The sequence below is a fragment of the Elaeis guineensis genome, chromosome 10 (genome assembly GCF_000442705.2).
Source record: "Elaeis guineensis isolate ETL-2024a chromosome 10, EG11, whole genome shotgun sequence".
Lineage (NCBI taxonomy): Eukaryota > Viridiplantae > Streptophyta > Magnoliopsida > Arecales > Arecaceae > Elaeis > Elaeis guineensis.
In genome coordinates, this window is record NC_026002.2 from 23817870 (window position 1) to 23835354 (window position 17485).

Genomic DNA, 17485 nt, shown 5'->3' on the forward strand with positions numbered 1-17485 from the left:
AAAATAGTGCTTAGTAAACCAAGCTTGATACCAATTTTCATGATTGAAATTGACTTCAAACTGAATTTAATTACGCCTAGGACTGATCAAGCTGATCAGCTCAGCTTGATGATTGAATTTGTTTTGAGCCCATAAAATGGGCATTCGAGGTACTTCTCACTGTACATAAAATGCTACTTATCACCTACAAGTTCCCAAAAGGTATCTAGACCTAGCTATTGAGAAACATAGAGTAAAATTATAATTTCGGATTTGTTTGGATATTTTTATAAGATTGGACTAAAAATTATATGGAAATTGATTTTGTTGGCCAATTGCTTGCATTTTTTAAGGGCTTGTCAAAATTTCAACTTTTGGGTTGTAGAAAGAAAAAAAAAATTTATAATTTTTTTTTTTCTTTCCTCATAATTTGATTGGAAGATGTTTGGTTGGTGGAGCCATGCTTAAATGAGCAGTCTAATTCTTTTTGAGAATGTTCAAACAGTTCTTTAGATGTCGTGCCAAAGCTAGGAGGGTCCATGCAGGTCTGGGGATATTCTTGGTGGGCAGTCTGGTTCAAATGGCTCATCTTCCTTCCCCCAGCCACCAAAAAACTGATCACAGCAGCAGATACCAGTCGCCTCCCGACACGTACCCAGATTCACGTGCCTCATTACGCCACCAAGATAAAACGTACTACCCGTGGGTCCCAAGCCGCCATGGGTACGTGTCGCCCCTCCACTCGAGTCCCGACCCAACTCTCTTGTTCCACGGTGATCCGCTCCTCAGCCCCCAGTTCGTCCCGCCGCTCGCCCCCGCCTCCCGGGCGAAGCACCCGACCGTCCCCTGCCTTCCGACTCTACCCGCACTTCCCCGTCGATCACGATCCACCGTTCTAGGATTCCCCCCAAAAAAAAATTTCCTTCCCGCTCTCAGATTCTTCAAAAAGCTTAGATTTTTTTCAAGGTAGGGTTTCGATTCCGTTCGATCTCCCTCGAATTCCACCCCCATGGTGCTGATCTCTGAGATCACGGAGGAGGCAGCGAAGAAGGAGGGTGAGCCGAAGGAAGGAGATGGAGAGCCGGAAGAGGAGGGCCCCCCTGAAGAAAGAGCTGAAACGGAGGAGAGACCTCAAGAGCCGGCGGCGATCGATCCAGGCGAGTTGGCCCCGCCATCGGCTGAGGACCCCAAGGAGGATGGCCCGCCGCCGGCCGGGAAGATGCTCCATAACGAGTACGCCCTCCGGGTGGCCTACATCATGCGGAACTACCTCTACATGCGGCAGGGAGGGGCCGCAGCGTCCGGCGCCACCGGCGGCGGGGCGGCGGGGGAGGAGAGGTGCCGGGCGATGATGGAGGTGGTAAGGAAGGAGAGCGGGAGGTGGGCTGTGTCAAGAGTCGTGTTGGAGCACACCCACCAGCTCGAGCCGCCACCGGACCCTGCCGGAGCGCTCGCCGGCGGCGGGCTGGTGCCGAGGGTCGACATGGAGTTCGATTCCATCTCGGCGGCGAAGGCATACTATAGTACTTACGGTGAGAAGATGGGGTTCAAGGCACAGTCGGGCTCCGGGAAGCGGTCGAGGGGTAATCGGATTTTAATCATGCAGAGGTTCTTATGCTCGAAGGGGAGTTACCCTCCCTATGGAAATGCTGCCGATGGTGCTGCGAGGAAGAGGAAGCGTGGTCCTTATAAGAAGAGAGCCCAAAAAGATGCAAAAGAAGCTCAGAAACATGGTGAGGTGGTAGAGGTAATCCAGGTTGAGAGCTCGACCGAGAGGGCAGGGGCAGTGGGTGATGAGCATGGCGGGGAGGTCCAGAGTGGTCAGCTGAAAAAAGGAGCAGTTTTGGCGGAGAAGGATATGATGCCAAAAGAACCAGCAACAGAGATCAATTCAAGAAAGGACTCAGCTGCAGTTGGCAAGGGGCAGGATGGTGGGAAGGTACCTTTGGTATCGAATCCAGCTCAATCTCGGTTGCTGAGAGAGCTTGGGATACGAGTGTCTCGTTACACCCATGAGGAGAGGAGGGATATAATTCTCAAGTACATGCAGAAGAGGAGCAATAGACAAGCTGTGGATAGATCCATTAAGGTAATTTATCCAATTTCGTACTGCCTATTGAGAACAGATGCACTGTGTTAGGGGGATGGAAAAAGTTATCTTGGTCATATGGAATTTTGTTTAATGAATGAAGATTAGGTTCTGTCTCTACAAGATCTTAGGAATGCTTATTAAATATGCATTGGATGTAACTCTGTTTTGTTAAAATTTTGTTATTTGATTGGCTAGCTCATGTATGCATTTCTACAGATTCCTTCCCGGCAAGCTTTGGCAGAAAGAAGGCAGCGAGGTGTTGGAGGGAAATTTCTTAGTAAAGAAGAGATGCAGGTACTATTTGTTCTTCTGGAAGTCTTAAATCTAAAGTGTATGTGATACATCAGAAATTTGAGAGAAATGTTTACCATCTCCCTCTTTCTCACCTTCATGTCACTTAAACCTTTCATATGATTCATGCCAAAAAGTAGATTACCTAATATTATGTTGTGCCATGCTTTGCATTGGCATGTTAGAATACCTGTGGGTAACCCTTTTTCTTTTTAAATATAGAAATCAAGATTGCTTTTATAGTGAAGAATGGTCAACTTTATTAGAATGACTATTTTGGCATATTAAAAAAATCAAACACTATGAAGCTTCTTGGATTTGCATGCTGTTGCTGATAATGATATTAGGCTATAGCAGTTGGTTTAAAATATATACCAAATGAAATTCTTTGAATAGTAAGCTATAAACTAACACAAGGTACTTGACAGTGTATACTTTCATATACAAGTGGCAAATGACAGCTAACTTGAACAAGCATCAAATAATCATGGATAAAGTATTGAAGTGATTTCACACACATATTAAAATCTCTACTACATGTATGACTACTAGACTAATTATTTTACTCTCATATGTTCTATTTATTTTCATCATATTGGTCTATTTGGTGGCTTGATGAACAAATGTATATATGCTAACAGAGACCTGGATAAATACAAATGATTGACCATATTTCCATCATTATCATCATTTGATATGCAAGCATACTTCATTTGTGTGTAAGAGAAGGTATGGTTGCTTCTTTCTTCTTTGACATTGAACTTTATAAGGCATCATAAAAGTGAGTTTAATATTCGTACTAACAAAGTAATACATAATTTTAAATGTGCTCATGAAACATGATTCGTCCCTTCAAATATATTACTTCAATTTCTTTTAAGGCAGAATATTGCTCTGATTCTTTTACAAATGATGGTTGGAATTTGACAATTCACTTTTAGCTTCTTGTGCTTAAATTTCTTTTCATATCATCTTAGAAATAAAAACCCAAATGGACAATGAATAATATGTGCTAGAGGCTTATTAGTGATGCAAAAGTTATTCAAAACTCTGAAAATTGAAATAAATTATAGAAAATGGAATTTCCATATAGTCCAATTTGTGAATAACATAACCAAGTGGGATCTTGGGATCCAAGGAATCATTCAACATGTAGCATGATCAAGATCCGATTGTAAGATTCATATTGCGGATTGTAGGATCCCAAGAGCGAGAGGAGATAATTCTTGAGTTTGGCTTCTGCACTTTCATGTTTATAGCCTGTGTCTCATAAAATGTTTCTTGGAGATGATGACAGTTCCTCATCCTTGTCCTAGTAATAATTCCTATCCTTCAAGACTTCTCTTCCAGGCCTAAGAGAACCTAGGAGGGTTTGCTCCTCCATTTCATGGTTTCGAGTTTGATGATATATTCTCTAATCTTAGATTGCATTTTCCAGGTATTCAACTCCAGTCCTTAAACATATTGTGGTCTGATTGCACAACCATTACAAAATCTTGATGAATCATATTTTGATTATTGGAGTCATCAGTAAAATATTCAGTTAGATTGAGATATAAGATTCATTATTTAACTGCATTAACTAGGTTAGATTAGTTTAAAAAAAATCATGCTTTGTGTTAGAATTACTAAAGGAGTCCCAGCTAGAGTGTAAACTGGATTTTTTTTTTGTTATATGAATTCAGGTAAAATTAGAGTTTCACTGTTCATAAGTGCATCTTTTAAAGCATTGATGCTATTGGAATATATTTTTGATGGCTTTAGTTAGATGAAGACCAAATAAGGGTAAAAGTGGATTAGATAATATCTATCCATATCCATTTTCGTATCTGAATCTATCCGGATAAAGATACAAATTTGAGCATCCGACTAATATCTGTATTTGTATCCATTTTTGTTAAAGAAAAATGGATATGGATATGCAACTATTTGATCTGTATCCAAATATCCGATTCCATTTATAATCTTATTTAATTTTATATAGCGCTTATGAATTTTTAAGAAAAATAAATGACCACATTATCATATTATTGATTTATCATCCATTTAGTAATATCTTTGGTTCTGTGGTTATAAAGTTTAATCATTCGACTTATATCCGTATTTATATCCATATTTTCAGTATTCGATTTATATCCATATCTATTTAGAACAAATATGGACATGAATTTTTGCCTCCGATTAATATCTGTATCCGTATCTGTATTTGTTAAATAAAATAAATATGGATATGGATATGCTAGTATTTGATACGTATCCGATCCGTTTTCAGCCCTATGACCAAATATATAAATCTTCTTTTATTAAAATTATCATATCTCGATTTTCCATTTGCCTATCATGCAAGTTATATTTTAAATATCTCTTGGATTTGCAATGTTATCTCCGTAAAATGCCAATAATCCTCATACCAAGCCAATATCATTACAAAAGGTAACAAATCTTACTGATAATTGGATTTGATTGTCATTGACTATTTCAGCACATATTAAGTGTTGCAGTTATCATCTACCATATGCAACAATATTGTGCCACCTAGGTATTAAGTGTTCAAATTTCGAATGATGGGGTGATACATTGTGTCGAGATACCTGTGTGTTATGGTGGTGGCACCTCAGCACCAATCACCATGCATGTTAATGATGTGGTATGGAACTTATAGATGCTTTAACCAGCTTAAATTATTTGGAGTTTGTTTTTACATAGGTTAGGTGGCCTGCTTGCTTAGTCCACCTATTCTATTAATTATGTGACATGCTGTAAAAATTATCAATATGTACGTTATTATGAACATGATGTATATATACAAATCATATTTTTGCAAATATCCATAGTTTAAGTTTTTCTAAGGAGCACGCTTACATTTGAGCATCAGTGGGTAGTATCATATTGTGAACCTTAGGATTTAGTTATGTATATATTTTGCTTCAGTTTCCTTCATATATTATGAGAGAATTGTCTTTGAGTTGAGTTGTATTTATAAGCTTATGTCATGAGGAATATTCACGTGACATTTCTGCCATGTGGAAATCACATGAAAATATGAGTGACTGAGTGAGGCCTACTAATGCTTTAAAATCTGAATTGTTCTCTGAACTGGAAAAATGACCGGGTAAGGGTCACTAGTTCAAATGTTGGATCAATTGGAGATGAACTATGATGTCATCATTACATAATGTATGTGTTAATTATTAATAAAAGTATAAGAACATATAATAGAAGTATATAAAAAATATTAAAAACTTCTAATTTTCATCATCACATTGATAGCAATTTTCGGTACCTTTTATGTTCACACATAAGTTAACTGTAATGCATGATATCATGATATCTTCTCATGCAATTGACACATTGTCATAAAGTGGCAAGCTAAGTTTGTTTACAGACTGATCCATGTATGCCCACCTCCTCATTCAAAGGTTCCCTTTTTCAAAGAAGAAATCAAAGAAACCACTAAGTCCTTCCCCTATAAGTCTCTTTATGGATGCATAGTTCTTATCCATTGAATTCCCAATCTTACATCTCTGAAAATATACTGTCACACTCTACCCTTGTGCTCCTGCCAAATTACTACTCTACCATCATTTAAAATTTCATTAGAGAAAACTCCATTCTCACCTTAGAGACCCTTGCCCTATTGATGCTGATAACTTTGCCAAAATAACCCATCCTAATCATCTGAGCATGCTCTTCCCCTTTCCTGTCCAACCATATTCTGTTTTTCTATGTTTGTAGAGCCCAAAATGAAGCCATACCCCTCTTCCCAATCATCATATTCTTATATGAGAAATAGCACGAAAGGTGTCTTGGAGTGAGGGTTGGACTCACAGTCTTTTTGATGCCCATCTACTATTTACTGTCTTTGCTGGCCACCACGATGCCAAGTCAATTTCAAGGGGAAAAGAGAGGTTTGGCTTGAGGTTGGCCTTAGATCTAAGTTGTTAAGGTGTCATGGAGAGAAGAGTGGCTTCTCTCAAGGTGATGTGGGGAACCGTACCTGAAGGAATTGGTGAGGCTATCAGATTGGTAGGTATTTGAGCTACTTATATTGCTTGTCACATCTAGTTGACTAGGAATAGCCTTGTTTTTGAGTTTAGGAGATGCCTGGTGAGCTTTGTTCTGGAGAGAGCTATGACTCAGGTGGTCGAGATCATTTACCTCTCGTTGTCAGAGGTAATGTTAGGACTTCGGATGTTTGGGATTTTCTTTTTCCTTATGTAGCGACCAGTAGGATTTTCATCTCCTGGGGGCCTTCACTCTTAACCTACCTCAAGGTCAATTTCGATGGCAGTGTCACCAGCAGTAGAGGAGGCACTAGGTTTGTGATTCGTGGGCCAGATTCCAAACTTGTGGCTACTGATGGGGTTCATTTATTTGAGCCCACCGTTTCGGGAGCGGAGTTGCAAGCTACATGGGCTGAATTGCATATGCGAGGTAAATGCTAGGAGCCGATCATCTCGTCATTGAAGGAGACTCAACCATGGTGGTGGGATAAATTCAGGGGCATGCGAAGGGGGACGCCACTCATCCTCTCCTGTAGGATATTTCGAGGCTGTTGATGGGGAGCATTGCTCTTGAAATCAAGCATGTCTTTTGAGAGATGAATAGCATTGCTGGTTGGGTGACATTTTTTGTTGCGGAGCATTATGCAGACGTGCTATGGACAGACATGGGGATGGCTCCAGGACCATTCCATGACATCTTGTTTTTTGATCTTTTTGGTTGTATTCATATTAGATTTGTATGAATGCTCTGCTTATCAAAAAAAAAAAAAAAAAAAAGATTTGGTGAGAAGTGAGGATTTGTGTCAATGGACTACTAGTTGGTTCATTGAAAATCAGAATTGTTTAGCTGGTCATTGGTTAACTGTCTGTTTGAGCGGTTCTCATAAATTATAATATTTTTATAAAAAAGCTTCAGAGGTTAATTCGCACTGCAGCCTTAGCTGATTGACAGTTCAAGGGGTTCAATCAGCTAGTCCAGTTTGGTTTTAAACCGTTAAGGTCCAATTTTTTCCATATTCTTCATAATAGACTTAAAATTTATATATCAGCATACTTGAAGTAAATTCATACTGCAAAAGGTAAGAGACAATCTCATTGTTTGGGGATGAACATCATGATTCACAATTTGTACCATCCTTATTGAGGACTTGCCAGACATGGTGATGCTGAAGTATCTAGGGTTGACATGGTGACACATCGGTTTGAGTCCCATATTGAGCATTGCCCCACATTGGGCACCAATTATCTATTTAGGAGTTTATCTATGTGAACTTTAGGAAGTTTTGATGTTACTAAACTTCCCTTTTTGAGAATTTTTGATGTTACTGGGAAATTTTAAGTTATATTAGACTTGGAGAAAGCCTAACTTGGAAAGGGTTCCGAGAGTTTCTATGGTACTGTAAATACTTCTTGGGGCTCCTTGGGTGTCCTGGTAATTAAGTTATTGAATTGGTGAATTATTGCCACCTCTTCTCTCTATGCTCTCCCTCCTCCCTTTTGGTATTGCTAGGGTTTGTGGGTGAGTATGTGAGAGCTGTATCCTTGGAATGGCTGTCCAAGGTGGTGATTCAGCCTTGGAAGAGAGAGACCCACCCACTACGCCTCCTCCAACAATCATCCGTCTTCATTGGAAGCTAATCAATACGTGGATTCACTGTTGCCACCATTTAAGCTCTGACATCTCATGTCATACATGTGGTAGTGGGGTTTTTGCCTCGCTACAATTGATCTCATCGCCATCCTTTTCATTTCTTTTGTTTTAAAGGTGCATTTAACACCTAGCATCACATGGCTAGTTAGGTTAAAGCTGAGATTCTTTAATGGAGCCATTATGCTGTAAAGTTAATGGTTTAGGATTAGATGAGCTTTAAGTTTAAAATTAAGTTTTGGATTTTCCCCTTATTTTTGGTATAATCATAAATATAAATTTTCTTGAATACATGTCTATTGGAGATGCCATGCCCACATAGTGGACATATGTACCAAGTTATTTTATTTTTTGGAGGTCTCATGATGTGGTTGGGATATAAAAATGTCATTTTAGTTTGAGGTATAGGATTGGTGTTACTGGGACACATGAGTCTGACTTTGAAATATGATGTCGACACATGTCCTTGAGCTTATACATGTGAAACACATGGAATATGCACCACATACAACATTTTCATGATTTTAGGTGTTGCGAAGAATTAGACTCTTGAAGGTGAGTCCAACAGCTTCCTGCCAAATCCGAGAGGGAGAGACATGAAGGATAGGCAAGGGAGTGAAGGCTGCTTCCTGATTGTTGCTTAAGGGATGAGAATAAACAAAAGAATGTGACATCAATGCTACCTCCCTCTGTCTCCCTATTGAAGGGCTCCTCTGCCGCTTGTTTTCCTTGCCAAGGGGAAAGGGAACAGATAAGTGATGTGATGCAAATCCATACCCTTATCTAGAAAGGATCTAGATGATGTTTCTAATGGCCAATTGCCTATATTGCCTGCAAAGGTTTAAGGAAAAAGCCACCATATCCTTTCGTATCATAGTATCACAATCTTTTTATTTAAAAAATAAAAAAGGTTACATAGCTCCGGATGTAAAGAAACAACAGGAGGGTGGTAAATAATCTTGTAACTTTCTATGTGATGTTCATGTATGTACAAATATTAACAAAGAATCTTAGATCAAAAGTTTTTGAAATCTTGAAATTTAAAGGAAAATGATTTCTTCCAATCAATTGGTACTCTTATTAATATTATGTTTTAATAAGTATTCCACTTATTTTTTTTTAAAATTTTAATATCATAAAGAATCTATTTAAATTTGTTTATTAATTTTTTTCCATGTATCCACTATCTTTTCTTGTTCATCTTGCCGAGTCAGAGTCTCAAGCATTAGAATGTGATTCCTGTGTCTATGTCCATGTAACATTGGCTAGGGTTAGTTTAGCTAAGCCAATGGTTTCGATCAAATTTGGGTTTCTCAGGATCAAGTTCGTCACCTGTAGCTGCCCAGGCCACTAAGTGGTCTTGCCTGGTCACTTCGACGACCCAAACACCTATGTTCCTGGTGCTTTCCAAGCCTTTAAGCCAGGCAATTGCCCAAGTGCCTAGGTTTGTGCCTTGGTTGTCTGGGGGCTTCCTTCATCTCAGGTTGTTGATTTATTGAAGGCACTGATATTTTAAATTAGTTATATCTTTAAGTTAAAAAAAAAAAATCATGCAAGACTAAAAGAAGTCGAGTCCATTTAGTTTTAAATACTTTAAATTGGTTAATAGGAAGGTTATTAACTGTTAAATTAAAGATTTCATTATTTCATCACTTAAATAGTTAGAGAAATTTATTATTTATCCATATGATGTTTGTTGTTATCCTTTTGTGCACTATATTGGATTCTTTATATATGAAATACATACAATTAATAATTTTTAGAAATTATTTCTCTCAAAGCCTCAAACACTTGCCCAGCTGTCTAGGCGTTCTTCGTAGGTGATTTGATAAGTAAAAATCTTTCTTAGGATTTTAGAAGAAATCATGGACCACATATTTATGGGTAAGGCTGTCTCCAAAGTTTTGAGTTATAATGAAATTAATGATAAATCTGGTCTACTTCTACTTCCATCCTTTTATTCTTCTTTATTCTGTCTCCCTACTGAGCTTGAGGAATTGCCTTTGTTTGCTCCAGTGTGTTTGTATAATTGCCACCTGAACATTCTAATGTTTCCCTTTGCTGATTTTCAGTGACAAATATCAGAAATTAGTTCAAAACTTTCAATTCAACATAGAACTCAGATCATATCTTAAATTAGATCTAGCCTGTTGTTAGTTGATCTTTGATTCAGTTTACATTACATTGGGTTCCATTCCAGCTTTACCCTATCAATGTGATGCATATGTGCATCAAGTCATATGGTGACCAAAGGAAAGTTTCTTTTCATTGTCATCTCCACTTCTTCCAACTCTTCCTTTAAAAGATTAGGGAGAAAAATAACACTAGCTAAAAGTATAGGTGCCTATTACTCCACATTAACAGTTAAGAAAAATTAATCATAAAAGGCGGTCATCGCCATCCATGCCTCCTTTCTTGTGCATTACATTTTTCATGACCTAATAATCTAAATATAACCCAAACCCTAGAGTGCTTCTTTTTCTGTCTTTAAGTCTCTACATCGCTCACAGTTGTTCTCAATCAAATGTCATGGCTCTATCCATCTTAGCATTTACTATATCTTTAACCATGATATTTTGCCTGCCCATCTTTAGGCCAATGTTGGGTGGGACAATAGATCCATCAAATACTTCATTTCTACTATATTAATGAGAGAGGCCCACATGGTTAGACTTTTTGTTTCATGGCTGATTGCCTTTCTGTAGCCTAACTTTTAGAGCCGATTTGCCATCTATAGGTGGACATCTAGAGTCTCAATGCCACTGAGAAGAGAAAAAGGAAAAGCTCTACATATGCAAGTTTTTCCCCCTTTCACTATACCATAAGTCATTCTCCCATGTCCCCGCTTTTTCCTCCTTAATCATGTGCATCACATGTTGGTTCTAGTCTTATATATTGCTAGATGCATCATATGTGCTGGATTCTAGTTTAATACTGAAGTGTTTTTCTTATTCAGTTCGATATCTTATGGGCCTCTAAATAGGACCATTACCCTATCAATTTCCTATTGTATTCATGAATATAGGAGATCTTTTACCTTGCTCTTATATTTATTTACTTGTACGTGCTTATGTTGAGGGATAAAACTTGTGGCTCTTAATTACAAGGTCGAAGTTTCTAGCCTTCCTCTAGACTCTAGCACGCTATTTCCCCAAATAGTTGGGATAATGTTTGGTAGTTACAGTTCTGGTTATATTTAATTTCTTGCACTTCAGCTACATAGCTTAAATTGTAAGAAATGGGTCTATTCGAGGAATCCTTTTATATTATTGGTTAATCATCATGTTGCTGCTGAGTTCTGAGCATGGTCGATAGAATCGAGCTGGACATTGGTTGGAAGACAAGCTGAGGAAGAGTGCTGGTATATGCAACCATAAGTCACTTATCGAAGATTGTTCGATGGACCCTTCGATGGTTAAGTTAGTCGGAACTTAGAGAACAGTCGAAAAAGAGAGAACGCGAGAGAGTTTTTGTCCCAAAGAACTTACCTAAGGGTCCTCTTCTCCCCTCTTTATATAGAGGAGGATCCATGGGCCGTTACCTCGGGTTCCACTGGTTCATTTATGGCATTAATGGGCCTGAAACATGGGCAGTTAATGTACCCATGATGGTGTAACTGTCATGGAGGATTATTGCACCCACGATGGAGAAAATATCGGCCCACGTTTGTATGGGTGAAGGAAATGGTCTGAGAGATTCTATTAGAGCTGGACAGCCTCCGGTTTACGAGTCGCCGGTAGATGGCCAAGGTGGTAGCTCCAATCTGTTGCCGTTTAGCTCCAGGCATGGTCAGTAGACAACTGAGCTGGAGGTTGGTTGGAAGACAAGCTGAGGATGGGCACTAGTACCTGCAATCACAAGTCCACTTATTGGAGATTGTCGTCTCTTTACATGGACAAGGATCCATGGGCAATTACTCCGGATTTCCTAGATTCAGTTATGGCATTCATGGGCTTGAAACATGGGCAGTTATTGTACCCGTGATGGTGTAACTGTCATGGATAATTATTGCACCCACGATGGTGGAAATATTAGCCTACGTTTGTGTAGGTGAAGGAAATGGCTCGGAGATTCTACTAGAGCTGGACAACCCCCGATTTACGAGTCATCAATGGATGGCCAATGTTGTGCTGAGCTCTAGGCATGGTCGATAGACAACCGAGTTGGAGGTCAGTTGGAAGACGAGCTAAAGATGCACGTTGGTACTTGCAACCATAAGTCTATTTACTGGAGATTGTCTAGCGGAGGACCCTCTGATGGTTAAGTTAGCGGGAGATTAGGGAACAATCGGAAGAGAGAGAGAGAACAAGAGAGAGTTTCTGTTCCAAAGAACTTACTTGAGGGTCCTCTTCTCCCCCCTTTATATAGAAGGGATCCATAAGCCATTACACCGGTTCCTCGGGTTCAGTTATCGCATTAATGGGCTTGAAATGTGGGCTGATATTTCCGCTAGGTTGGGGAATTGGTGGTCTCCATAACACATCATATTCTCACCATGCATATTAATTAGCTTGTGTTTAACTATCAATTTTCTGCTAAGTTGTAATTGTAAATAAATGAAGACAAGTTTGATTTGGGCAACCTTGGCCGTTCCATTCAGTTGCTGGAGAAAATACAGCCTAATAATCTGAATGTGTATTATGAGATGAATCTGGTCAAGATCTTCAGACGGACCTTCTGCCTCTTTCTTTTTCTCAGATAAATGCAAGATGATACGCCGAAGATCTGCAACTCCATGTATATTGACTATGCCTCTATACCATACATCGAGGAATGCCTTTTGGTTACCTAGTACATCCTGTAGAGTAACTCTTTATACTGCATAGCTATTTTTCTAAAGTCATTGCTGTGTATGCCATATTTTACTGTGTTTTTATTTTGTCTATGTGATTATCTTTGACATACTGTTGTGGAACTTGATTGTACTGGAAAATAATTGATACCTTAACTTGTACATCAGTTTATTAATTGTTAAGTGTGTGTGTTGCATTTTAGAGGTTCATAAATAGTTGTTTCAGATGTATCAGTAGTGGGATTTTCTGCATCCGTCATCTTATTCATACTTCTTAATATTTAATGCCTATCATGCTTTTATTTGTGAACTCTTTGTTTTCCCCCCTAAACCTGATGAGTTGCTTTAGACCTTGAATAGACAGGAGGAACAGGCAGAAGAAGAACCAGAATTGCCTGAAGAAGTTGTTGCAAATGCTGGAGGAGTGCCAATAGTTGGTATGGTGTTTGAAAATGAAGATAAAGCTTATGAGTATTACGTCAAGTATGCTGGAGGTCTAGGTTTCAGCGTCCGGAAAGGTTGGTGGGATAGATCTGCCAGAAATGTTACAAGATCAAGGGTGTATGTATGTTCAAGAGAGGGATTTCGCCCAAAGAATGAAGCAAAGAGACCTAGACCAGAGACAAGAACTGGTTGCCTTTCACGGATGGCTATCAAAATCACATCGAGCGGTAAATATCGTGTGACTGAATTTGTGCCTGACCATAACCATCAGCTTGCAACCCCATTAGATATTCAGATGTTAAAATCTCAGAAGCTGTTAACAAAGGTTCAACCTAGAGTTTGCCAAACGGCTTGTCTGATTCCTTCTGGATATAAAAATTATCTGCGAGTGAAGCGTGCAAAGGACATGCAGGTAGGAGATGCAGGAGCCTTGTTGGAATACTTACAGAAGATGAAAGGTGATAATCCTTCTTTCTATTATGCCATTCAAGTTGATGAATATGATCAAATGACAAATGTCTTTTGGGCGGATGCAAAGTCCATGATAGATTATCATTATTTTGGTGATGTGGTATGTTTCGACACAAGCTATAGAGCAAATGATTATGGTAGGCCATTTGCTCTATTCATTGGCATGAATCATCATAAGCAAACTGTTATCTTTGGTGCAGCATTTCTGTATGATGAAACTGTGGAATCTTTTAAGTGGTTGTTCGAGACATTCAAAACTGCAATGAGTGGAAAACAACCAAAAACAATATTGACTGATCGATGTGCAGTTATAAGTGATGCGATAGCTGCTGTGTGGCCAGGTACGACCCATCATTTTTGTGGGTGGCAAATATACCAAAATGCTGTCAAGCACTTGGCCCGTGTCTTTGAAGGTTCTGAAAATTTTGCGCATGATTTCAGCCGATGTATTTATGATTTTGAGGATGAGGAGGAGTTCCTTGCAGCATGGAACTCTATGCTAGAGAAGTACAATCTCAAAGATAATGAATGGTTGACTAAACTATATGAGGAAAGGGAGAAATGGGCTTTGGCATATAGCCGGCATGTATTCTGTGCAGACATAAAGGGTACATTACGAGAGGAAACTTTAAGTAATGTGCTAAAGGAATATTTGAACTCAGAAAAAGATCTTTCGCTATTCTTTAAACTATATGAGATGTTAGTAGAGGAACGACGATATGCAGAAGTACAAGCTGATTATCATGCAAATCAAGGTACTCCTAGAATACCTCCTTTGAGGTTGTTGTGGCAGGCTGCAAATGCATACACACCTGCAGTGTTTGAAATGTTCAGAAGGGAGTTTGAATTGTTCATGGATTGCATGGTTTATAGTTGTGGTGAGGTTGGAACATTGTCTGATTATGAGGCTACTGTCAAGGATAAAACTAAAGAGTACTTTCTTAGGTTTGACTCATCAGATGGTTCTGTCATATGTAGCTGCAGAAAATTCGAGCGTGTTGGGATTCAGTGTTGTCATGTACTGAAAGTACTTGATTTTAGAAATATTAAAGAGCTCCCACCACAATATATTTTAAAGAGGTGGAGAAAGGATGCTAAAGCTGGAAGCATGAGAGAGAGTCATGGGTTTATTCTTGATGGTGACCCTAAAACATCTCAATCAAATCGTTATAGCTCTCTTTGCCGGATATTATATAAAATTGCAGCAAGGGCTGCAGTGAATGAGGACACATTTACATTAATGGTCAACCAATCAGATCACCTTCTAGAACAAGTTGAGCAAATTTTGCAAACAAGGCTTCTTGAAAAACCACCCATTGCTAATGCCCCGAGGGGTCAACATAGCAATCTGATTGAGAGTGGAGATGTACACCATGACAGAAACAACGAAACCCAAAAGGTTAGTGGGAGAAAGAGGAATAATGGAGGCGTACGCCGCAGACATCAAAGTGAGCAGGAGATAAACAACAGGCAAAAAGTCAGAAAAGGTTTGTGTAAATCTTTCGGAGTTTTATATGTTCATCCTCTTTTACTAGTTCATGTAGGCTTTTAAGTTGGCTTGTAAAATGATTGGTCATAGGTCAACCTGAGGAGGCAGAAGTTGCACCAAGGGACAATGAACCTCATGTAGCACCAAACACCATTCCCTCTCAACCAAGAAATCCTTCTAATCAGTTCCTTGCACCAAATCATTTTATGCAGGTGAATTTTGGTTTGCATAGACAAATGGGACCTTAACATCATACTTTACATTGTATTAAATGTTTAAGAACTCTATGTATTCTGGGTCACAGGGTCCTTACGTAACTGCTCATCAATTTGGACTTGGCACAACCCAAGGCTTTCATCCCATGACCCAATTTGGTCAGGTTAGTGTGCATTGAACTATGTTTCTGACATTTTTTTGGTCAATTGGATTTTAATGTATTTATTTATAATGCAGGATTCTCCAGCTTCTGCTTTACAGCAGCAACCATTCCATGGGAGTGCCCACTTGACTCAGGTCATTATGTTATCGGCATAATATCCTAGTTTCATTAACTTGTGTTTAGTAAAATTTCGGTATTGCACTGCGACCTTTGCTTGAAAAGTGTTGCCATCTCCCTGTTTGCATGCTCTATCCATTCCCTCTTTCATTATTTTAAGCTGTGTCTGCTTATTTTGTGAATGCCTGTGCGCTCTTACTTGATATGAAGAGTAAACTAGGTCTGGTGGTGTCACCAGGCTGTGGCGAACCTTTAGGTTTATTGCATCAGTTTCAAATATTTTCACTGTACTAACCTGGATAATTTTTTGAGAATGCATTGCAGGGTTACCCGGCTCCTGATATACATGCCCTACAATTTGTCGGGAGCAATCCCCAGCTGGACCACCAGGGTGGCGATCAAGGGCACTGTGCTATTCCGGTGTGGGATTTTCTATGATGTATGTTCCACTATTCGATAATTCAATAATCCGCTTTCAAATTTGTTTTTTCTTTCTTTGGTCCATCGTTTCTTTTGATCACTTTAGTGAGACCAATACCATTTAAATTTCTGTTATTGATATGGTCAACTGGAATTATTTAAGAACCATCTGTCCATAATGTTATGGCGGTAAATAATAGTTATTAAACAAATAATTTGCTTGTGGAGGGGGCAGAGATTTTTTTTTTAAATTTTTTTTTAATTCATAAACCAGAATAACTGTAAACATCAAGCCTAATTCTGACTAATTCCTATCAGCGTGTGAATCCTCATTGGGCAATTATTCCAATTAAGTGTACATTTGATGGCATTGACAGGTCTATTTCCAAAACTCTAGCAAAATCTCCATCCATGTTAACTTATGCAGAGCTTTCTAAGGATGTTTAATGAAGTATGCTTGCTTCTCTTATATTGACAGGTCTCTTTCAATCCCCAAAACCTTGGTTGGAGGTCTATTGTAGCATGGAAGGAAAAGTTTTTCTTTATTGGATGTCTGTAATTTATCTTGTCACATCCTCCACCTGGCACTCCCGCAGGTGAAAGTCTGTACAGCAAATGTGAGAGGTGCATAATCAGCAAGCAATAGCTATATTTGGAGCGAAAAAAAAAAAAAACTGGAAAAAAAAAAAGGATACAGAAATCAGGGCATACAGATCAGTAGGTACCCTCGAGAGTTGTAAGGCTCTGATTTCCCTGTTCTGCCCTTCAGCTTTTTCGCTTGTATTTTGTATATAGAGATAAACTTCATTGTTGGTTCTCATTGTAGCCAGGAACCTGTATTTATTTTCATGACAAATAAATCAGATCTCATGTACCTGGAGATGTTCATCTTCATTGACGGATCACTCACGGAGGCTGCATGATGGTCTTTGTTGTTCATTCATTTGGAAAAAGCTCATTTTGATGATTTTTTTAATATAATGATAAAGTTGCAAGTGCTTAACTAGAACTATCACCACCTATATTTTTGTTCTTTGGGATTATGCTTTCACGTTCCAAGTTCTTTGAAAAGGTCGCCCTTGGCAATAAAATATTACCTAATGTTTTAAACTGCGGTGAGGTGGGGACATTGTGGTTGTCCCAATCTCATCCCTATGAGAAAATGAGATTAGGATAGAAAAGAAAGGGAGAAAAAAAAAAAAAGAAAAAAAAGGAAAGGAACAACAAAGGAAAGAAAAAAATGATAAAAAAAAAAAGAGCCGGAAGAAGGGAAAAAAAAAGAAAAAAGAAAGGAAAAGAAAGAAAGAAAAGGAAAAGAAAAGAAGGAAAAAAAATAAAGAAGGAATAAAGAAAAGAAGA

The 17485-nt window shown here is 38.7% G+C and overlaps 1 protein-coding gene across 2 annotated transcripts; it reads left to right on the top strand.

The window, feature by feature from the left end:
- The first annotated feature begins 625 nt into the window (after positions 1-625).
- Positions 626-17065, top strand: LOC105059847 (protein FAR1-RELATED SEQUENCE 7). Of its 2 annotated transcripts, XR_002166303.3 has the most exons (9): positions 626-2068; positions 2288-2365; positions 13156-15208; positions 15301-15422; positions 15515-15589; positions 15664-15723; positions 16031-16145; positions 16445-16503; positions 16605-17065. XR_002166303.3 is itself a non-coding variant. In XM_010943313.4 (8 exons), the coding sequence occupies exons 1-7, from the start codon at positions 989-991 to the stop codon at positions 16142-16144; spliced, it is 3582 nt and encodes a 1193-aa protein (XP_010941615.1). In that variant the 5' UTR covers positions 629-988; the 3' UTR covers position 16145; positions 16605-17065. The 2 variants fall into 2 exon arrangements, 1 of the variants encoding a protein (XP_010941615.1); XM_010943313.4 differs by lacking the exon at positions 16445-16503 and having other exon boundaries at positions 629-2068.
- The last annotated feature ends 420 nt before the right edge of the window (positions 17066-17485 follow it).